At 43.4% G+C, this 23,728-nt stretch overlaps 1 protein-coding gene across 2 annotated transcripts; it reads right to left on the bottom strand.

Annotated features, from left to right (window-relative positions):
- Nucleotides 1-866: 866 nt before the first annotated feature.
- Nucleotides 867-23,135, bottom strand: slc2a15a (solute carrier family 2 member 15a). 2 transcript variants are annotated; one of them, XM_055902182.1, is made up of 13 exons: nucleotides 22,739-23,135; nucleotides 18,900-18,962; nucleotides 18,599-18,697; nucleotides 8,216-8,376; nucleotides 6,932-7,056; nucleotides 6,514-6,659; nucleotides 6,061-6,193; nucleotides 5,641-5,828; nucleotides 4,556-4,666; nucleotides 4,220-4,321; nucleotides 3,712-3,787; nucleotides 2,217-2,344; nucleotides 867-1,682 (listed from the first exon to the last, which is right to left on the bottom strand). In XM_055902182.1, exons 1-13 carry the CDS (start codon nucleotides 22,781-22,783, stop codon nucleotides 1,428-1,430), a joined length of 1,632 nt encoding a protein of 543 aa, XP_055758157.1. In that variant the 5' UTR covers nucleotides 22,784-23,135; the 3' UTR covers nucleotides 867-1,427. The 2 variants fall into 2 exon arrangements, with proteins under 2 accessions (XP_055758157.1, XP_055758158.1); XM_055902183.1 differs by lacking the exon at nucleotides 18,900-18,962.
- Between the last annotated feature and the right edge of the window lie 593 nt (nucleotides 23,136-23,728).

Genomic DNA, 23,728 nt, shown 5'->3' with positions numbered 1-23,728 from the left:
AATCAAATCAATGATGAGAATAATCAGATTAACCAATACCTGACACAGACATGGTGGCTAGCAGGAAGATCTGAATGTGGTGAATTAAGAGGTTGTCCGTTTAAATCCCAGGTGAGGACATGTTGAATAATAATGACTGTATGTCATGTACGTTGAAAACACTGCTAAAAGCACTGTGCGAGAGTATCCCTGACCTTGCCAACAGACAAAGAGCTATGAATGGATCACTGGTTCACCAATGAGGGTCTTGATTGCCTTGGCAATAGTAACACGGCGTGATGTGAAATGAAACATGTTTTTTAGGGGGAGAACGTTTCTTTGGGACCATCAGGCGACGTCCTGACAACTGATATGCAGAAATTTCCCTGCAACACTCAAATGAAACGTGTCTAGAACATTAATATCTTCTGTTCTGAGAACATGGCAACCATATTCTGTCTTTGTTTGGTGGGACTTTGATGGAATATTCTCTGAACCCTCAGAAACGTCGACACATGAATGTTCTTTCAACGTTTCCATGAAACATGTCTAAAACGTTAATAATGTAAATTCTGAGAACATGGTAACCACTTCCTGGGTAAGTTCAATTTTACATTAAGGGGATGGTCTCTTGGAAACTTTCATTGCACATCATGGGCACATTCCTATGAAAACATTAGTTAGTGACCTAATGAGACTCTTAATGGAACGTTCTCTAAAGTTGTGGGAACGTTTGTTGTTAGCTGGTATGTGCAATACATCTGCAGAGCTTGCCAGGGAAGTAGATATGCTGCACAAGAACACATATCCCAAACAACCCCAAAAGTACATTTTCAAAACCCATACATCATGTTTTGTGTTAGATTCTAATGACTAAAACAAAGTGAATGTCTCTCCTGAGATTTATTAGACAATAAAAAGGATTGCTCTGAAAACAAGTATATAATTGATCATTTACATCATAAAGCTTTGCATATTATTACTTTGATAAAATATTTGAATGTACACAGTTCAAATACAGTTATATATTAGAAAATAAACTCTGGCTTTTGATAAAACCATACAGTATGTATAAAACACATCAAGCTACACCCTTCTGAGAAATGTACAGATCTGTCAGTCTTGATATAACCCACACACCCTTTAAATGACTGCAAAATAACAAAGGCCTGATTTGGAATAGGAAGGTAAAAGGCAAAAAAGAAAGCATATGTGCAGTATATTTATGTGTGCCTACAGTATGTGTGCATGTCTCTGTTACTGCATGATCTCAAAATCACAGCTTAATCTGAAAGTAAATCAGTACGACGTGATATTGTATCCTACTCTTCCCATGATTTATTTGTGGCAGCCAATCCAGCTTTTTGACCTATCAATGGTCATACTGAAGGAAAAAAAAGCTATTTTTGAGTTTTGGAATGCAGCCAGCCTCTCTCTCAGAGCCACTATCAGGGGACGGAGGAAGAGCTGTCAAACTCCAGCGATCCATTCTCCAGGGTTCCGTATCCGTTCATCTTCCTCAGTTTGAGCTGGTCGGGATGGCCCAGGCCCTGGGTCTCTGGCACCGCCTCCTTGGAGGCGAACATCTGGCTGATCTCCACAAACGTCTTGTTCTTGGTCTCGGGGATGACGAAGAACACAAAGGCCGCCACCGCCAGACACACGCAGCAGAACACCAGGTAGCAGTAGGACCCAGCGGACATCTGACACCAGGGAGGGAGGGATGGACGGACAGTCAGACACAGGGTTTCGATTCTAATATTCATAGTGCTTGGCCCTGATTTGTGTTTTTTTGAGCAAAGGCATTGGCCATGCTGAGTGAGGGTGGACACCATGTTAGATAAGATGCCATGTTGAGTCTGGACCGAGGCCATGCTGGGTGGGAGCCAACGCCATGTCAAGTAAAGCCATGTAAGGAAGAAGCAGCGCCATGCTGAGGCCAGGCAAAGTAGAATACCACCCCCGGGCAACACACATATACACGAAAGGCTGGAAGCAACACAGTGTCAGCTGCACTGCAGAGCCCCTGGAGCAGGCTAGGGGTCAAGTGCCATGCTTTTGGGCACAACGGCAGTAGGTGGCACCTGAAGTTCTGATGCCAGCAACCCTGATGCTGCCATGTTAAGTAGGGGCACAGCCAGGTCAAGTTAATTGAGGGCAGAGGGCATATTATTAAGTGAGGACAGAGGCCATATGAAATAAGGACAGATTAAGTGAGAGCAGAGGCAGTTGGTTACCTGTAGGAAGGGGAAGACGAAGCCCACTGTGAAGTTGGAAATCCAGTTGAGGGATCCTCCCACAGTGTAGGCTGCTGGGCGGTGAGACTGTTTAAACAGCTCTGCCGTTATCAGGAAAGGAACGCCCGCTACAATACATACACTGACCGTTAGTACACTGCACACACACACATTCAACCAATAATTTCAGCCCATATACAAACACAGACTATGTAAACACACTGACAGGTAGAGTGATAAAGGGGCTTTAAGAAGAGCTCTTTATCTACTGTAGCTACATATCCAGGAAGTAAGGAAGGGGGTATACATAACAACTTAATGAAACCAGTCATTACACCTTCATGAGTGTTGCAGTATAATTCATAACAACCTTCAACATTCATACAGCGTTCATACAGCGTTTTCAAAATAAAAGTCCCCTCAAATAAAATGTTAATCTTCCAATTTATATTTTTACTGTCACAGTACCCAAACCCCTGACACACTATTCACACACCAGGCTGGGAGCAGCACACGGTCAGCCTTACAGTATTACCGCTGTAGCAGTTTAGGGGTTAAATGAACTGCTTAAGGCAACAATAGCAGTAGGGGATGGCACCAGCCCTAGGTGCAGCATCTTTCAAATACATAAGCTAGCTGCGTTTGATTGAGCTTGCCTGGCGCAATGGACTCAATGGAACAGTCCCAAAAGTGTAAACCCGACCTGCCAATCTGTCACTCCAGGCAGGCTCAAGAAAACGTTCAGGCAAACTATTTAAGCCCAGCTCTGGATGGCACCTGAGCAATTGTTTACCATTGTAATGTGGTAGTAAGCGATCTAATCCTGTTTGGTCACAAGTGATGAATATGCAACGCCTTGTGTTACTACACTGCTAATGACCCCTTGAATGAACATGAGCCCAGGCTGCCTTATTTGTGCATAATTATTCGTGCCTCATCATTGTGGGTGGCGGAGGAATAACACTTTCGACTGATGAGGAGTTAGGCCCCCGATTCATTATTCATCTTGATTTGCTGTTGAGCGGCAGCATTCATCACCTTTCTGACCAATGAGGCGTGATGAGGCCTAATTAAAGACAGGATCCTAGACAGAATGAGCCAATCCACTAAGGACCAGAGGGGGATGTAGTTCGGGTATGTACATACATACGTCCCTCTACAGAATACTCTCTCATTTGTCTATCTTATAGGGGATATAGACTTTATCATCATCACACACAGGCAGATAATCAGGAGGTGAGATCAAGGCCATTAGCTGCATTAACAAGCGCTCAACTTTGACCTCCAGAGGGCGCCATTTCAATACACACCAGGGGGTCGGAAACCAGCAAATCTGGCAACACACCCCGGTGTGTCCCTGTATGAAGCCTGGATGTGTGTGTGTGTGTGTGTTTGTGTGTGCGTGCATGTGTGCTCTCTGCTCAAATGAATGGAAAGTAAATGTATAACTGAAAGGAGAAGAGTAAGGTAGAGTAAGTAGAAGAATGCAGCTCACCTGGCCCAATGCAGAAACCAGCGATGATACCGACCACGCATCCAACACTGACATAACGCATGAATGGTAAGTGAACCTGTAAGCATAGTGTAGTGGAAGACACAAGACGCCATGACCTAACTTAGTCAGTATATTCCATAAGGAGATTTCTATTATAGTTGGCCGCATGCACTCTTAAATCTCCCCCCGGTACAGCCAGAAGAGGACTGACCACCCCTCGGAGCCTGGTTCCTCTCTAGGTTTCTTCCTATATGTTCCTGCCTTCTAGGGAGTTTTTCCTGGCCACTGTGATCCTGCCTCTGCATTGCTTGCTCTTTGGGGTTTCAGGCTGGGGATCTGTAAAGCTCTTTCTGACAACTGCTGAAAATGGCTTTATAAAATGCATTTGATTGATTGATAAACTATACTAAAGTACTCCCTGTCGTATCAGAAGGATAGAATTAATATAGTAAAAACACAAATGCAGTGCACCCTACCTCCCATCCACGCACATACCACAAATACACACCTGTAGAACGAGGGAGAGAGTGATCCCAGCGCAGCAGAATCCCATGACTAGAAACCCCCCGATGATGAGAGGCCTCCTGCCCAGCTTCTCTATGGTAAAACACTACAGAGAGAGAGAGAGAGAGAGAGAGAGAGAGAGAGAGAGAGAGAGAGAGAGAGAGAGAGAGAGAGGCAGAGAGAGAGAGGCAGAGAGAGAGAGGCAGAGAGAGAGAGGCAGAGAGAAACACAAGATACAAAGACATGGAAAGCAACAAAACATGAATAACACAACCATTAAAAGAGAAAACTATGACAGGGCAAACTTACAACCAATCCCATGTCTCCTCCATAAACTCACCCCGATGAGGCCGGCAATGATCTCAATGGCTCCTGTACCCACCGTAGTGTACTGGATCTCTGGGTCTGGGATGCCCGCGTTCCTAAAGATGTCGTTGGTATAGAACCAGAGCTACAATAGAGAAAGACACTTTTGAGCTTGAGGGGCATGGGCACAAGTGGGACAGCCTGGCACAGGTGGCACAGCATGGGCACAGAGTAACAGTGGACAACTACTCACATTCAATTGATTTCAATTTGGGGCTTTGGGGAGGTTAACTTTAGACAGTGGGGTAATCAGGAGTCGGAGCAGTTGAAGGTAGTAAGAAACCAACACACACACAAGTCTACACACCCATTAAACACACTCCTCTCTCCTGCTGCAGTCACAGAACAGTGTCAAGGCTTGCCACCGGTCACCTCCACTTAGCCTACAGCTCACCTCTGGTATCTGCCTGATACCATCATCCTCCTCACCATCACCACCGTCTTCATCCTCACTACCTGTGTTTCAGAGCTGCCTCAAATAGATTGCCAAAGCTAATTAGCTGCTAAAAATACATTGCAGAGATGAGGCTGCTAATGAGTTCAGCTCTGATGGGTAAAATGTGCACTTGTTGGCCCCAGTGTCCGGGTAATCATTTGAATAATTAATGCATCTCAGTAGCATAATTCAGGAAGGGATTTAGCTAATCGTATTGCTGTTAAATGATGACTCGTAGTTTTGGCTTCTTCACCACATGATCACATGAGGCTTGTAAAAGATGAGGAATCATTCATTCTGCCTTTCAACTGAGCCTCTCGGTGTAGTGGGCCCGACTGTAATGGGTGAGAGGTGGAAGAAGGTGAGAGAGGGAGGAACTTGGGGGAACGGGAGAAGAGGGTGAGAGAGGGACAAGAGGTGGAGTGTAGGAGAGAGAGAGGGTGAGAGAGTAAGGAAAGGACATGCAAATGGCAGAGCAGGGTGTGATAGGGGTGAAAACGGGTAAAAACGGGTGAAAAGAGAGAGGTAGAGAGACGGTGAGGAGTGCTAAAAGAGGAGTAACAGAGGGATAGAGAGATATGAGAAGGAGAGGAGCACCATAGCGAACAGCTGAGTAATCTTACAGCGTCTATACCGGAGAGCTGCATGCCGATGTTGATGACCACCACACTGAGCAGCTGCCAGCGCACCAAAGGGTCCAGTATCAGTCGCCATACCGACACCGTCTCCACAGACGACAGAGAGCGCTGCTCCTCCTGCATCTCCTCAATCTCTGACTGGATGTTACACTTGGCCCGGTACCACTTCAACGCTGATGTAGGAAATAAAACAGGAAGTTACACTTGAACCAGGCAATGACAATGCTTTTGTATCAAATGAAAATGAAATATGACTTGAACTTTGTCATTAATGGTTAACTAAACAGTTTGGCACATGACTAGAATTGACAACGTTGCCACAGGAAATAAGCATAGCCCTGAGGTTACACTATTCACACACTAAGTATGTGTCCCTGTCTCAATGGTGTCGTCTAGCATGCTAACCTATAATGGTGGCGTGGACATTGTGCTTCTCAATCAACAGGTATCGTGGGCTCTCCGGAAACCATGGCAACAGCATCAGCTGGATGAAGGTGGGTATCACCACCAGAGAGAGAAACAGGGGCCAGTGATCCTCCTGTAACCATGAGAAAACGACACAACCATCACCTACATGCTGTACAGCTGTACACCAGTGGAGGCTGCTGAGGGGAGGACGATTCATAATAATGTCCGGGACGGAGCAAATGGAATGGCATCAAACACGTGGAAACCATGTGTTTGTATTTGGTACCATTCCACTCCGTTCCAGCCATTACCACAAGCCCGTCCTCCCCAATTAAGGTACCACCAACCTCCTGTGCTGTACACACATAACCCCAAAAATGCAACACGCAAACCATTGAAAATGAATCCATCTCTAAACTTATGAACGGCAAGTGTAAAGCTTTGGCGTACCTTCCCCAGAATTTCGTGTAGACCCAGGATCTGCGCCGAGAAGACCCCAGCACAAATGAAGAGGCTGGGCACGAGCCCCAGGAAACCACGCATGTTCTTAGGAGCTATCTCCCCCAGGTACATGGGCACCACACTCAGAGAGATACCTACACAACACAACAATGACGACGTGGACGTTTTTTCAACGACCAAAAATCAAGAAAAGACACAGCAGTGAGCAAACGTTCACTTTCTTGTTATTGCTACATTCCTAACTTTGCCCAGCTACCGTGCCACGTTTATACCGTATGTATACATTCCTGACTGATTCAACCGTGACCCATTCCTGAACCTTGACCCTTATCCTATAACCTTACCTCTAACTCTCAACCCTGAACCTTACCCTTCTCACTGAGTGGGCACGCTGATGTGTTTGTACCTGAGTGGATCCCTGTGACGAAGCGGCCAAAGATGACCATCTCTGGAGAGCCACAGATCCTGCTGAAGCCCATGAGAGATCCAGCGATGAACACCAATACCGTCGAGTTCACCACTGTGCCTTTCCTACACGCGCGCACGCACGCACACACACACATTATGGTTGGCTCTGTCCACCATTAAAATGTGTAGATTATCAGAACTAGCTAATTAATGTACCAATGTATGAAGCTGTGCATAAAAGCATGTGGACCAGAGGCAATAGCAGGTACACCTTCATTACTTCTATGACATAGAGTAGTAAAGTCTCCCCCTGATATACAGTCAGGGAGGGCGTTTTGAGTTCTGGTCGCCCATAAAACACCGTTGGGTGATGAAACTGATCAGCTCATAACTGGGCTCGTAAATTGTTCTCTTTCATTTGCATGTAAATGTCCAGTCAGATCACGTGAGTCCTTCAGATAAATGAGATCTAAGCCTGCACTGAATACAAAACACTCTTTAGAGGGCTGGCAAGAGGAGACAGAGATCGCACTGACTGTACTCCAAAAGGTATAGGGGACAGAGAGTGTGTACTTTAAAGGGTAGAGGGAACAGAACGAGTGTAGCACATTGGGTAGCTTGTACAAAGCGTTTAAACTCTAAATGGCAGTGTAACTAAACATTATGCACTCTGAAAGGCAGACAGGACGAAGAGCGTGCACTCTGAAGGGCAGAGGAGAGCAAAGGAGGGAGGGCATGGTCATCCCTGGGATCAGAGGGCAGAAGGTCACTCAGGGGTGATAGATGAAGGCGCTGCTCTAACACCCTCAGTTGTGTGTGTGTGTGTGTGTGTGTGTGTGTGTGTGTGTGTGTGTGTGTGTGTGTGTGTGTGTGTCTGTGTCTGTGTGTGTCTGTGTGTGTGTCTGTGTGTGTGTGTGTGTGTGTGTGTGTGTGTGTCTGTGTGTGTGTGTCTGTGTGTGTGTGTCTGTGTGTGTGTGTGTGACTAGCTCAGAATGCCAGGTAGGGTGGCAGGGTAGCAGGGTGGCAGTGCCCAGAGCTCCAGATGCTGCATTGTGTCTCTGAGGCTGTTCATGTCAACTGGCCAACAGCTACCCTGCAGCCACAGTGACTGGAGGTATCAGGCATTGGCCTAAACCAAAACAAAGGTCTTCAAAGGACAGAACTTTCCAAATCTTTACAGATGAACACTGACTCGAATGGGGAGCAGAGAATTTTGTGTAAAACCTGTATAGGAGTGTGTGTCACTGGGAGTGTGTGTATGGGGAGCGTGTAAGGGTCTCACCTGCCGAACCTGGTGACGAGCATGCCCACCATGAGGGATCCCAGTAGACCCCCAATGGCAAAGACAGACACGGTGAGTGAGTACATGAGGGTCAGAGCCTCCCCATCCAGCCCCGTACCATTACGGTTCACTGACGTCCTGTTGTAGAAGTCCTTAATGTACTGTGGGGGAGAGTGAAACAGGGAGAGAGAGAGCGAGAGAAACAAAGAGGGGAGAGATGAATGGGAAGCATATAACAGTATTACTACTGTTAATCACTATGATTTATTTAATGTGTTCCTGTGCTCTTGCTTTGTCCGTGTAAGATACCTATCATGCCAATAGAGCTCATTGAGTAGAATTATATTGAGAGGGGCAAAGAGATGTTATCACACAAACTTGGTGTGACACAATTCAAATGACTGTATGACACACAGTATGCCTACAGCACACAATGTGTTACATAATGTCACTAAGACCTCAATTTGTTACCAGCATCAAACTGTACAAAACACTATATAACTATCATTCTTACGTTCCCAAAATGCCAATGTCAATGAGAAAGCCGCACTTACATTTAATCCATCTCTATCTGGCCAATGAGAGCCTATAGAGGGGAACGCAGAATCACAACCAAACTGGGAGTCCTTGTCATGTGGCCCATGCTTCTCCTCTCTCCCTGGCATTTTCAGGTCACAGACCAGGACTAATTCAATTCCACTGCTATGTCCTTTTTTTTTAAACCTTAAAACCTCTTAATCTACAGTGTGGTCAATTCAGGATCAATTCAACCACTCACAGACCCAGGCAAGGAATGGTGAGAAAGGAAGAGACCTTGCACTGTGTGTGTGTATGTGTATGTGTATGTGTGTGTGTGTGTGTGTGCGCGCGAGCGCGTGTGTGTGTGCGTACACGTGTGCGTACATGTGTGCGTGCGTGTGTGTGTTCTGATGATAGTAAACAGACCAGAGTGTATTTCAAACATACAATCAGAAGCATTTTGGTCATGCTCTATTTCACAGTTCACTTGACCAGGTATTAAACAATATATCTGGTGGCAGTGTTCCAACTATATCTCTACACTTCCAACTATAGAAGTGGAATGGACAACTGTTGGCCTAGGCTTTACTTTACAGTCTAGCTGTTAACCTAACAGAGTCTTTCTTGGTAGTCTTAAACAAATTGACTTTAGGAAGAAAAGTTTACACCTCACACACATGGTAATAGTCTTAAAATAAGAAGACACCTGTACCATGTCAGATATAGAGTTGAAATGTATTCAATTTTGAGTTTGCATCCCAATAATACACTTTATATACACTGAGTATTCAAAACATACATAAAGAACACCTTCCTAATATTGGGTTGCAACCCCCCCCCCCAAACTGGTGTGCTTCAATCATCTGTCAGGCCCATTCCCCCTCTGAATGGCACACATACACAATACATGTCTCAATTGTCTCAAGGCTTGAAAATCCTTCTTTAACAAGTGACATCAATAAGGGATCATAGCTTTTTCCTGGATTCACCTGGTCAGTCTATGTCATGGAAAGAGCAGGTGTCTTACATTTTCTATACACTCAGTGTGCATCACAGAAGACTGAAATATAACAAAACCGGTTGACATAGAAACATGTTTATTATTTAGGAAATTATTAAACATTTTAATAACATTCCACCCATGAACCCACTAGAGGGTGATTTGGTAATTAACTGCAATTAAAAAACACATGGTAAAATTGTAAATACACCGTCTACTTCCTTAAAAGTGTAACGGAGTGTTCTGGTGGGTGTTAAAACATAGAAACCCGATGTAGAACAGCATGAAATTTCAACATAAGATTGACTTACAGTACCAGTCAAAAGTTTGGACACACCTACTCATTCCAGGGTTTTCTTTATTTGTACTATTTTCTAAATTGTAGAATAACAGTGAAGACATCAAAACTATGAAATAACACATATGGACTCATGTAGCAACCATAAAAGTGTTTATAATTGAGATTCTTCAAAGTAGCCACCCTTTGCCTTGATGACAGCTTTGCACACTCTTGGCATTCCCTCAACCAGCTTCATGAGGTAGTCACCTGGAATAACCAACACAACTGATGGTTATTTCATAGTTTTGATGTCTTCACTATTATTGTACAATGTAGAAAATAGTCAAAATAAAGAAAAACCCTTGAATGAGTAGGGGTGTCCAAACTTTTGACTGGTGCTGTACATGGGAATTGATCCACAAATTATAATCTCGCTAAATGTTTCTAGTGGCTAGTTTAAAAAAGAACAGTGTGGGTTGCAGTCACTCCTTGCCCATAGACTACTTTCAAAGTAAGATAACAAATATTTGTACATGTAAATGAATGTAAATCTTATTTGACAGTCCTGCTATTTACCTAGTATTATGTCTTCGCAAATACTGCACCAGCCACCACCAATTGAATCAAGAATATAAAGCAAGCCTTTTACTGCTCCAAACCCCAACAGTCAACACCGGTAACCAGTGTGTCACGTTCCTGACCTGTTTTCTGTTGTTTGGTATGTGTTTAATTGGTCAGGGCGTGAGTTTGGGTGGGTAGTCTATGTTATGTGTTTTCTATGTTGGGTTAATGGGTTGCCTGGTATGGCTCTCAATTAGAGGCAGGTGGTTTTCATTTCCTCTGATTGAGAGTCATATTAAAGTAGGTTGTTCTCACTGTTTGTTTGTGGGTGATTATTCCTGTGTCTGTGTAATCCACATGGGACTGTTTCGTTTGTTCGTTCGTTTTAGGTAGTCTGTTCCTGTTCTTGCGTCCTTCGTCTATATGTAAGTTTGTTTGTTTCAGGTCTGTTGCCTTCGTTTATTGTTTTGTAGTTTGTTCTAGTGTTTTGTCAGTGTTTTCGTCTGTTCATTAAATTCAGTATGTATTCAACACCCGCTGCGCCTTGGTCCGTTCATACACCACCAGACGAACGTTACACAATGGCCTGTATTTGGGCTAAAGGGACAAATAGACAAAACCCAATGACCACAACAGTGACTCTATAGCTGCTGTACGTTTTGTTCCCAACCTTACTTTGCTACCTGACAACTTTACGGTTTTTACTATTTAATTACCGTTTATATTTGCAGTTTTTCCCTCACTCAACTTTTTTTCATTCAACTTTTTCACTCCGGACGTTTTATCTGGACGTGGTTCGTCAGGACTTCCAACAGCCGAAGCTAAGCAGTAACATTAACATGATTAATTGTAGTCGCTGTACTCATAATATACAGGAGAACGATCGCCTTACGGCGAGGATAGCTGTGCTGCAAGCCCAGCTTTAGACGCAATCGTTAGGCAAGGGTTATTTCAGTGTAGGAAAGGATGAAACAGCATCTGTGCCACCAGTAAGTACAGATAGTAATGTTAGTATAAATCCCCTCGCACGTTCCCCGCATCCGGACAACTTTCTCATGGCTTCTGGAGGGAAAGGCTGTAGGAATGCTCAACCGGTGTCGCTCATTCAGCCGACAGAAACTTCAACCGGTTCTCCCCATTAAGCAGCGAGTCGGAGTCAGAGGCCGAGCCGTCTCTGGTCTCTACTCCTCCCGTTACGGGGTCTGAGACGCCGAAGGCTCCCACCATTAGCTCTGACAAATTGAAAACCCTAGTCATTGGCGACTCCATTACCCGCAGTATTAGACTTAAAACGAATCATCCAGCGATCATACACTGTTTACCAGGGGGTAGGGCTACCGACGTTAAGGCTAATCTGAAGATGGTGCTGGCTAAGGCTAAAACTGGCGAGTATAGAGATATTGTTCTCCACGTTGACACCAACGATGTTAGGATGAAACCGTCAGAGGTTACCAAGCGCAACATAGCTTCAGCGTGTAAATCAGCTGGAAAGATGTGTCGGCATCGAGTAATTGTCTCTGGCCCCCTCCCAGTTAGGGGGAGTGATGAGCTCTACAGTAGTCTCACAACTCAATCGCTAGTTGAAAACTGTTTTCTGCCCCTCCCAAAAGATAGAATTTGTAGATAATTGGCCCTCTTTCTGGGACTCACGCACAAACAGGACCAAGCCTGACCTGCTGAGGAGTGACGGACTCCATCCTAGCTGGAGGGGTGCTCTCATCTTATCTACGAACATAGACAGGGCTCTAACTCCTCTAGCTCCACAATGAAATAGGGTGCAGGCCAGGCAGCAGGCTGTTAGCCAGCCTGCCAGCTTAGTGGAGTCTGCCACTAGCACAGTCAGTGTAGTCAGTTCAGCTATCCCCATTGAGACCGTGTCTGTGCCTCGACCAAGGTTGGGCAAAACTAAACATGGCGGTGTTCGCCTTAGCAATCTCACTAGAATAAAGACCTCCATTCCTGCCATTATTGAAAGAGATCGTGATACCTCACATCTCAAAATAGGGCTACTTAATGTTAGATCCCTCACTTCCAAGGCAGGCAGTTATAGTCAATGAACGAATCACTGATCATAATCTTGATGTGATTGGCCTGACTGAAACATGGCTTAAGCCTGATGAATTTACCGTGTTAAATGAGGCCTCACCTCCTGGTTACACTAGTGACCATATCCCTCGTGCATCCCGCAAAGGCAGAGTTGTTGCTAACATTTACGATAGCAAATTTCAATTTACAAAAAAAATAAAAAAACGTTTTCGTCTTTTGAGATTCTAGTCATGAAATCTATGCAGCCTACTTAAACACTTTTTATAGCTACTGTTTACAGGCCTCCTGGGCCATATACAGCGTTCCTCACTGAGTTCCCTGAATTCCTATCGGACCTTATAGTCATAGCAGATAATATTCTAATTTCTGTTGACTTTAATATTCACATGGAAAACTCCACAGACCCACTCTAAAAGGCTTTCGGAGCCATCATCGACTCAGTGGGTTTTGTCCAACATGTCTCTGGACCTACTCACTGCCACAGTCATACTCTGGACCTAGTTTTGTCCTATGGAATAAATGTTGTGGATCTTAATGTTTTTCCTCATAACCCTGGACTATCGGACCACCATTTTATTACGTTTGCAATCGCAACAAATAATCTGCTCAGACCCCAACCAAGGAGCATCAAAAGTCGTGCTATAAATTCTCAGACAACCCAAAGATTCCTTGATGCCCTTCCAGACTCCCTCTGCCTACCCAAGGACATCTGAGGACAAAAATCAGTTAACCCCCTAACTGAGGAACTCAATTTAACCTTGCGCAATACCCTAGATGCAGTTGCACCCCTAAAAACTAAAAACATTTGTAATCAGAAACTAGCTCCCTGGTATACAGAAAATACCCGAGCTCTGAAACAAGCTTCTAGAAAATTGTAACGGAAATGGCGCCACACCAAACTGGAAGTCTTCCGACTAGTTTGGAAAGACAGTACCGTGCAGTATCGAAGAGCCCTCACTGTAACGGCAGTCGAAGTCGTCCTCCTCCTCAGACGAGGAGAGGCGAGAAGGATCGGAGGACCAATGTGCAGCGTGGTAAGTTTCCATGATTTAATGAACATGAAAACAAGACACTATACAAAATAACAAACAAACTAACCGTCATAGTCCCGTGTGGCACAAACACTGACACAGAAAACAACCACCCACAAATCCCCAACACAAAACAAGCCACCTATATATGATTCTCAATTAGGGACAACGATTGACAGCTGCCTCTGATTGAGAACCATATTAGGCTGAACACAGAAACAGACAAACTAGACACACAACATAGAATGCCCACCCAGCTCACGTCCTGACCAACACTAAAACAAGCACAACACATAAGAACTCTGGTCAGGACGTGACACTCACTGCTGCTCGATCATCCTATTTTTCCAACTTAATTGAGAAAAATAAGAACAACCGAAATGTCTTTTTGATATTGTCGCAAAGCTAACTAAAAAGCAGCATTCCCCAAGAGAGGATGGCTTTCACTTCAGCAGTAATAAATTCATGAACTTCTTTGAGGAAAAAATCATGATCATTAGAAAGCAAATTACGGACTCCCCTTTAAATCTGCGTATTACTCCAAAGCTTAGTTGTCCTGAGTCTGCACAACTCTGCCAGGACCTAGGATCAAGGGAGACACTCAAGTGTTTTAGTACTATATCTCTTGACACAATGATGAAAATAATCATGGCCTCTAAACCTTCAAGCTGCATACTGGACCCTATTCCAACTAAACTACTGAAAGAGCTGCTTCCTGTGCTTGGCCCTCCTATGTTGAACATAATAAACGGCTCTCTATCCACCGGATGTGTACCAAACTCACTAAAAGTGGCAGTAATAAAGCCTCTCTTGAAAAAGCCAAACCTTGACCCAGAAAATATAAAAAACTATCGGCCTATATCGAATCTTCCGTTCCTCTCAAAAAAAAATTGAAAAAGCTGTTGCGCAGCAACTCACTGCCTTCCTGAAGACAACCAATGTATACGAAATGCTTCAGTCTGGTTTTAGACCCCATCATAGCACTGAGACTGCACTTGTGAAGGTGGTAAATGACCTTTTAATGGCGTCAGACCGAGGCTCTGCATCTGTCCTCGTGCTCCTAGACCTTAGTGCTGCTTTTGATACCATCGATCACCACATTCTTTTGGAGAGATTGGAAACCCAAATTGGTCTACACGGACAAGTTCTGGCCTGGTTTAGATCTTATCTGTCGGAAAGATATTACTCCAGTGCTAGCCTCCCTACACTGGCTTCCTGTTAAGGCAAGGGCTGATTTCAAGGTTTCACAACTTCCAATCACTTCCCGATGTCTGGCAGTCAGTGTGGTTTGTTTTTATATTTTGTGAGGACATTTTTTTATTTTTTTTTAAAGCATGTTCAATGTCATGTTTGTGTGATTTTGGGCTTGCTCCAAAATCTATCTTTCCGATTTGGTCCTGCCGTACATACCTACACGTACGCTACAGTCACAAGACGCAGGCCTCCTAATAGTCCCTAGAATTTCTAAGCAAACAGCTGGAGGCAGGGCTTTCTCCTATAGAGCTCCATTTTTATGGAATGGTCTGCCTACCCATGTGAGAGACGCAGACTCGGTCTCAACCTTTAAGTCTTTACTGAAGACTAATCTCTTCAGTAGGTCATATGATTGAGTGTAGTCTGGTCCAGGAGTGTGAAGGTGAACGGAAAGGCTCTGGAGCAACAAACCGCCCTTGCTGTCTCTGCCTGGCCCAGTTCCTCTCTCTCCACTGGGATTCTCTGCCTCTAACCCTATTACAGGGGCTGAGTCACTGGCTTACTGGTGCTCTTCCATGCCGTCCCTAGGTGGGGTGCGTCACTTGAGTGGGTTTAGTTGCTGACGTGGTCTTCCTGTCTGGGTTGGCGCCCCCCCCCTTGGGTTGTGCCGTGGCGGAGATCTTTGTGGGCTATACTCGGCCTTGTCTCAGGATGGTAAGTTGGTGGTTGAAGATATCCCTCTAGTGGTGTGGGGGCTATGCTTTGGCAAAGTGGGTGGGGTTATATCCTGCCTGTTCGGCCTTGTCCGAGGGAATCATCGGATGGGGCCACAGTGTCTCCTTACCCCTCCTGTCTCAGCTTCCAGTATTTATGCTGCAGTAGTTTATGTGTCGGGGGGCTAGGGTCAGTCTGTTATCTCTGGAGTATTTCTCCTGTCTTATCCAGTGTCCTGTGTGAATTTAAGTATGCTCTCTCTAATTCTCTCTTTCTCCCTTTCTTTCTTTCTCTCTCTCGGAGGACCTGAGCCCTAGGACAATGTCTCAGGACTACCTGGCATGATGACTCCTTGCTGTCCCCAGTCCACCTGGCCGTGCTGCTGCTCCAGTTTCAACTGTTCTGCCTGCGGCTATGGAACCCTGACCTATTCACCGGACGTGCTACCTGTCCCAGACCTGCTGTTTTCAACTCTCTAGAGACAGCAGGAGAGATAGAGATACTCTCAATGATTAGCTATGAAAAGCCAACTGACATTTACTCCTGAGGTGCTGACTTGTTGCACCCTTGACAACTACTGTGATTATTATTATTTGACCATGCTGGTCATTTATGAACATTTGAACATATTGGCCATGTTCTGTTATAATCTCCACCCGGAACAGCCAGAAGAGGACTGGCCACCCCTCATAGCCTGGTTCCTCTCTAGGTTTCTTCCTAGGTTTTGGCCTTTCTAGGGAGTTTTCCCTAGCCACTGTGCTTCTACACCTGCATTGCTTGCTGTTTGGGGTTTTAGGCTGGGTTTCTGTACAGCACTTTGATATATCAGCTGATGTAAGAAGGGCTTTATAAATACATTTGATTTGATTTGGATACAATTAGCATTAGCTTTGGGCTGTGGGAGACAGTTGGCATTAGCTTTGGGCTGTAGAATACAGTTAGCATTATCTTTATGCTGTAGGATATATTTGGCATTAGCTTCGGAGAGATTGGTTCTACAGTCATTCCAACTGCATGGCCTCAACTGCATTCCTTCTGATAGAGCAGCCTGGTTCCTCACTCAATCCACATTCCTGACGACAACAAACCCTTCACAGATGCACACACAGTTTAAACTACCTCACACTGAAGAATCATTTTCATTTTAACTATCAGTGTAAAAATGTAGGCTAAGCATCAGACTTTCACATTTTTTTGTGTGAAAGCATGGACTCATCATGGTGAGCAGTATTAGATACAGCATTGGGGGTCTCACTCTGATGTACATGAGGGTAAGAGCGTAAAAGATACAGTGCATTCGGTAAGTATTCAGACCCCTTGACTTTTTCCACATTTTGTTACGTTACAGCCTTATTCTAAATGAATTAAATTGTATCTTTCCCCTCAATAATCTACACACAATAGCCCATAATGACCAAGCAAAAACAGATTAAGAAGTTTTTGCAAGTTTATTAAAAATAAAAAACTGAAATATCACATTTACATAAGTATTCAGACCCTTTAGTCAGTACTTTGTTGAAGCCCCTTTGGCAGCGATTACAGCCTTGAGTCTTCTTGGGTATGACGCTACAAGCTTGGCTCATCTTTCTTTGGGGAGTTTCTCCTATTCCTCTCTGTAGATCCTCTAAAAGTCTGTTAAGTTGGATGGGCGTCACTGCAAAGCTATTTTCAGGTCTCTCCAGAGATGTTCGATCGGGTTCAAGTCCGAGCTCTAGCTAACTCAAGGACATTAAGAGACTTGTCCTGAAGCCACTCCTGCGTTGTATTGGCTGTGTGCTTAGGGTCGTTGTCCTGTTGGAAGGTGAACCTTCGCCCCAATCTGAGGTCCTGAGCACTCTGGAGCAGGTTTTCATCAAGGATCTCTCTGTACTTTGCTCCGTTCATCTTTCCTTCGACCCTGACTAGTCTCCCAGTCCCTGCCGCTGGCTGAAAAGAGTTCAATCTTGGTTTCATCAGACCAGAGAATCTTGTTAATCATGGTCTGAGAGTTTTTAGGTGCCTTTTGGCATACTCCAAGTGGGCTGTCATTTTCCTTTTACCGAGGAGGGGCTTCCGTCTGGCCACTCTACCATAATGGCCTGATTGGTGAAGTGCTGCAGAGATGGTTGTCCTTCTGGAAGGTTCTCCCATTTCCACCAAAGAACTCTGGAGCCCTTCTCTTGCTCAGTTTGGCCGGGCGGCCAGCTCTAGGAAGAATATTGGTGGTTCTAAACTCCTTCCATTTAAGAATGATGGAGGCGACTGTGTTCTTGGGGACTTTCAATGCTGCAGATATGTTTTGGTACCCTTCACCAGATCTGTGCCTTGACACAATCCTGTCTCTGAGCTCTATGGACAATTCCTTTGACCTCATGGCTTGGTTTTTGCTCTGACATGCACTGTTAAATGTGGGACCTTATATAGACAGTTGTGTGCCTTTCCAAATCATGTCCTATCAATTGAATTTACCACAGGTGGACTCCAATCAAGTTGTAGAAACATTTCAAGGATGATCAATGGAAACAGGATGCACCTGAGCTCAATGTCGAGTCTCATAGCAAAGGGTCTGAATACTTATGTAAATAAGGTATTTATGTTTTTTATTTTTAATAAATTTGCAAACATTTCTAAAATCCTGTTTTCGCTTTGTCATTATGGGGTATTGTGTGTAGATTGATGAGGAAAAAAATTGATATGACCCATTTTAGAATAAGGCTGTAACGTAACAAAATGTGGAATAGTCAAAGGGTCTGAATACTTCCCAAATGCACTGTATATGTGAGATGTATACACATAATTCAAACTTCATAAATCAAATTGATGTCCGTGGGACACAGTCCATAGTCACATAGCCAATAGTGTAGACTGGTGAAAGTAAACTGAATTCTAAATTTAAATGTAACTTCAACGATCACGCAAATCTCCGTTGACATCAACAATACATGATTTGGGTGAGATTCCGGGTTCCACAAGTTAGGAGTGGCCGTGGCAGAGTATTCAATACAGGAAAGTATGGAATGTACAATGCAGATAATATGAGTGTAGTTCAATGGCCTTACCATGGCAGGGGAGTTGACCACTGCCAGGTTGTAGCCATAGAGCATGGAGCTCCCAAAGGAGGTGAGGAACGCTACTGCCAACAGAGATGAAGTCAGGTGCTGCAGAGAGAGAAAGAAAGGGATAAAGGGAGATTATCTCATAGAAAATGTGTACAGTAAACTTGTCATAAACCAACATCTAATGTTTTATTATTTGGTTTGTACTCCAGCTTTTGCTCTTGAGGAGTTAATTTGTTCTGTCATTTACAGTCAAAGGTTTAAGATTTGTGTGAATATGAATGACAGTCAAAGTTGTCTTTACTGTTGGGCTCTCATTCATCTCTTCTATGGCCTTTAGTTTGGAGGAATCCATGGGTCTGAGGAACTGTTGGTATAAGCCACATTAACCCTTAACATGTTAATTATGTGACTGTATCTGGTGGAGAATCTGTAGAATCTACACACACACACACACACACACACACACACACACACACACACACACACACACACACACACACACACACACACACACACACACACACACACACACACACACACACACACACACACACACACAAACACACGCACACACAAACACCCACAATCATTCACACACACAACAGGGTATTACTATAAGTGTGAGAACTTTTTGGGGACAAACAATCGGTTCCTTTTCAAAATCCTATTTTCCCTAACCCCTAACCTTAACCCCTAACCCTATATTCTAACCCTAAACCTTAAGCCTAAAATAGCGTTTTTCCATGTGAGGACAGGCCAAATGTCCCCACTTGTTTACAGTGATGATCATTATTGGGATATTGATTTTACTTCAGGGAGCTACAAAACACCATGAATATATTTGGGCCAATCTCATGTGGAAAGTCCCATATACATGTTATTCCTCAGCCTGGTCTCATAGACTAGACGTATCATAGTAAAAGTAAATTAGTATGATATGTTATGTTTGGTACGGTTACATACACTCTTAGAAAAAAAGGGTTCCAAAACGGTTCTTCCGCTATCCCCATACAAGAACTCTTTTTGGTTCTAGGTAGAACCATTTTTGGTTCCAGGTAGAACACCTTTGGGTTCCATGTAAGGAATCCAAAAGGGTTCTACCCGGAACCAAAAAGGGTTATTCAAAAGGTTCTCCAATGGGGACTGCCGAAGAACCCTTTTAGGTTCTATATAGCACTTTTTTTCTAAGAGTGTAAGACAGAAGGTTACATCTACCAACCTAAAGGTTGCGTGTTCAAATCTCTTCACGGACAACTAAAGCATTTTATCTAATTAGCAACTTTTCAACTACTTACAACTGTTTAGCTACTTTGCAATTACTGAGCATGTTAGCTAACCTTTTCCCTAACCTTAACGCTTTTAGCTAACCCTTCCCCTAACCCTAACCATAACCCTTTAACCTAACTCCTAACCTTAACCCTAACCCCTAGCCTAGCTAACGATAGTCAGCTAGCTAACATTAGCATTAGCTACCTAACTACCTGGCTAACATTAGCCACAACAAACTGGAATTCGTAACACATCATACGTTTTTCAAATTCTTAACATATTGTACATTTTGTACATTTCTAACACATACGAATTGTAATTCGTAATATATCATCTGAAATGGATGATGAACATCCACAAATGAATACATACCATACGAAATATATTATACTAATGGAGAGGATCAGATATGAAATGCTCTTAGACCAGTTTGCATTAGTCAGAAATTAGGGCCAGATGCCCATCCTACAGTTGAAGTCGGAAGTTTACATACACCTTAGCCAAATAGATTTAAACTCAGTTTTTCACAATTCCTGACATTTATTCCAAGTAAAAATTCCCTGTCTTAGGTCAGTTAGGATCACCGCTTTATTTTAAGAATGTGAAATGTCAGAATAATAGTAGAGAGAATGATTTCTTTCAGCTTTTATTTCTTTCATCACATTCCCAGTGGGTCAGAAGTTTACATACACTCAATTAGTATTTGGTAGCATTGCCTTTAAATTGTTTAACTTGGGTCAAACGTTTTGGGTAGCCTTCCACAAGCTTCCATCAATAAGTTGGGTGAATTTTGGCCCATTCCTCCTGACAGAGCTGGTGTAACTGAGTCAGGTTTGTCGGCCTCCTTGCTCGCACACACTTTTTCCGTTCTGCCCACAAATGTTCTATTGGATTGAGGTCAGGGCTTTGTGATGGCCACTCCAATACCTTGACTTTGTTGTCCTTAAGCCATTTTGCCACAACTTTGGAAGTATGCTTGGGGTCATTGTCCATTTGGAAGACCCATTTGCGACCAAGCTCTAACTTCCTGACTGATGTCTTGAGATGTTGCTTCAATATATCCATATCATTTTCCATCCTCATGATGCCATCTATTTTGTGAAGTGCACCAGTCCCTCCTGCAGCAAAGCACCCCCACAACATGATGCTGCCACCCCAGTGCTTCACTGTTGTGATGGTGTTCTTCGGCTTACAAGCATCCCTCTTTTTCCTCCAAACATAACAATGGTCATTATGGCCAAACAGTTATTTTTTTGTTTCATCAGACGAGAGGACATTTCCTTTGTCCCCATGTGCAGTTGCAAACCATAGTCTGGCTTTTTTATGTCGGTTTTGGAGCAGTGGCTTCTTCCTTGCTGAGTGGCCTTTCAGGTTATGTCGATATAGGACTCGTTTTACTGTGGATATAGATACTTTTGTACCTGTTTCCTTTGCTGTTGTTCTGGGATTGATTTGCACTTTTCGCAACAAAGTACGTTCATCTCTAGGAGACAAAACGCGTCTCCTTCCTCAATGGTATGACCGCTGCGTGGTCCCATGGTGTTAATACTTGCATACTATTGTTTGTACAGATGAACGTGGTACCTTCAGGAGTTTGGAAATTGCTCCCAAGGATGAACCAGACTTGTGGAGGTCTACAATTTTTTTCTGAGGTCTTGGCTGATTTCTTTAGATTTTCCCATGATGTCAAGCAAAGAGGCACTGCGTTTGAATGTAGGCCTTGAAATACATCCACAGGTACGCCTCCAATTGACTAAAATTATGTAAATTAGCCTATCAGAAGCTTCTAAAGCCATGACATCATTTTCTGGAATTTTCCAAGCTGTTTAAAGGCACGGTCAACTTAGTGTATGTAAACTTCAGACTCACTAGAATTGTATTACAGTGAATTATAAGTGAAATAATCTGTCTGTAAACAATTGTTGGAAAAATGACTTGTGTCATGCACAAAGTAGATGTCCCAACAGACATGACAAAAATTTAGTTTGTTAACAAGAAATTTGTGAAGTGGTTGAAAAACTTGTTTTAATGACTCTAACCTATGTGTATGTAAACTTCCGACTTCAACTGTATGTATACATTACCTTTCTTACTATAATAGCCTCATGGGGCCTAAGATTAGTTGAAATGCTTTCTAACAAGTGATGAGGTGGAACGGATAGGAGAAGCATAGGGGCTCAAGCCACAGTTCAGAATAGAATAGTAATGTTTAATACTCTGGTCCAGGACCAGTGGAACGCAGAACACGATGGAGGTGAACTTCACCCAGGTCAGGTCAGGGAACTTAATTTGGGCACTAAGTGGTCAGATGCAGTCACTTGCCTACCACACACACGTGAGAAAGGTTGTGTAGACTAGACGTTGTCTTGTGACATGTAATGAGTGCTAACCTCCTCTTCTGAGGACAGAGGCATGATGTTTAAGTAAAGATAAAGTATTGACTTGTCAGTCATAATATGCGTTCAAACGTTACTATGTAAAATAAAGACACGTTTAGGTGTATCTAGCTTATCGCTGATAGTGATTTCTTATGTAACATTTAGGCGCCTATGTTCGTACAGAGCAATGTTAATTTACAGATGTCAATATGTCAGGCATATTTTAATTCAATATAGTGTAGCGCGACTCTGTGTTTATATGCGCGGGTATCGACTCGGCCACTTGGACATGCTTTTGTGGCAGTCGATGCCGCGCTCATAAACACAGGGTCGCTACAATAAATATGGAACATTGTTTATAACAAGTTTATACATAAAGTATTGCATCCAAGATAGGACATTAGGTAAAGAATGTGAACTTTTATGAATGACATAGCAAAATCAAACAGAATAGCAGGTCATTTACAAAAACAAACTTGCATGAAAATCTTACCGACGTTATTTTCCCTGGTGGCGTTATTAAAACTTCTTCAGCCATTTATGAATCTTTCATTAAATATTCCCTCTTTAACTTTCGGCGGTGGGAAAAGAAAGATGCTCGAACTACTTTTTTATTTAAGCTACCGGCATCACAGCAAAACTCATTTTGAGAAGACAGGCGTGGTCATAGTTGAGACTAAAAAACAACGCGGTTACAGTGTCGCCTTTTTGTTAATCTATAGCGTGTCGGCCCTCTCCTTCGGGTAGTGATGCCCTCCGTTCTGGTTAACAAGTAGGCTTGAGACCAGTGTCATCACATGATGGCGAACAACGTGATGCCTAGAGAAAGACATGCTGAAATCAATTAGCTAAGTGAATTTACAAAGCCCGAGTACTACAGCAGACTGGGAGAGGAGAGAGGAGGCTACTTATAGGCCCAACCGTGAGTTACAGTAGCCTAGCTACAAATATGAGGACAGCACTCAAAACTGACAAGCCTCTTGTCTCCTGTTAGCACTAGGCCTAACTATGTTATAATAAAAGCCACATGCCTATTACTACGTAGGCCAAATAACAGTCGCACTAATAGATCACATTCCATAGGAAACATGTCTTGCTTGATGAGATATTTATGTAATTTCCAGGAAAAACCTGAATATCTCATTTTGAATAATATGTAAATACTGACCTATTTCTCCTAATATAAAAAAATCTCTTCGCAATAGCATATACAGTTGAACAATAACCATAGAGATGGAACGGAAATTGTATTTATGAGACTTGAAGTCAAATGAACTTGGAATATAGTTTTTTTTTTATCACTGATAACGCGATTTTCCTGTGTTTTATATATATTTCCACACTATGAGGTTGTAATAATACTGTGAAATTGTGAAAATGATAATGCTCTTTAAGTGTATGATCTGTTTGAAAAGACTGCCTTAACAGCCTGTTTTGGTGGAATGGAGTTTTGACCTGCCTCACCAGGCGGGAAATTATTTAA

The sequence above is a fragment of the Salvelinus fontinalis genome, chromosome 37 (genome assembly GCF_029448725.1).
Source record: "Salvelinus fontinalis isolate EN_2023a chromosome 37, ASM2944872v1, whole genome shotgun sequence".
In the NCBI taxonomy this organism is placed as follows: Eukaryota; Metazoa; Chordata; class Actinopteri; order Salmoniformes; family Salmonidae; genus Salvelinus; species Salvelinus fontinalis.
The sequence above is the reverse complement of the archived record's forward strand: the minus strand, read 5'-3'. Positions and strand labels throughout refer to the sequence as shown.

Bases quoted from the DNA above. Each gene is read 5' to 3' on its own strand.
- slc2a15a (XM_055902182.1), bottom strand. From the start codon at position 22,783: ATGGCTGAAGAAGTTTTAATAACGCCACCAGGGAAAATAACGTCG. The intron at 8,377-18,598 runs GTAAGGCCATTG...TCTCCCCCACAG, and splicing joins TGGTCAACTCCCCTGCCATG to TACATTAAGGACTTCTACAA. The intron at 2,345-3,711 runs GTGAGCTGCATT...TATGTATTGTAG, and splicing joins TGGTTTCTGCATTGGGCCAG to CGGGCGTTCCTTTCCTGATA.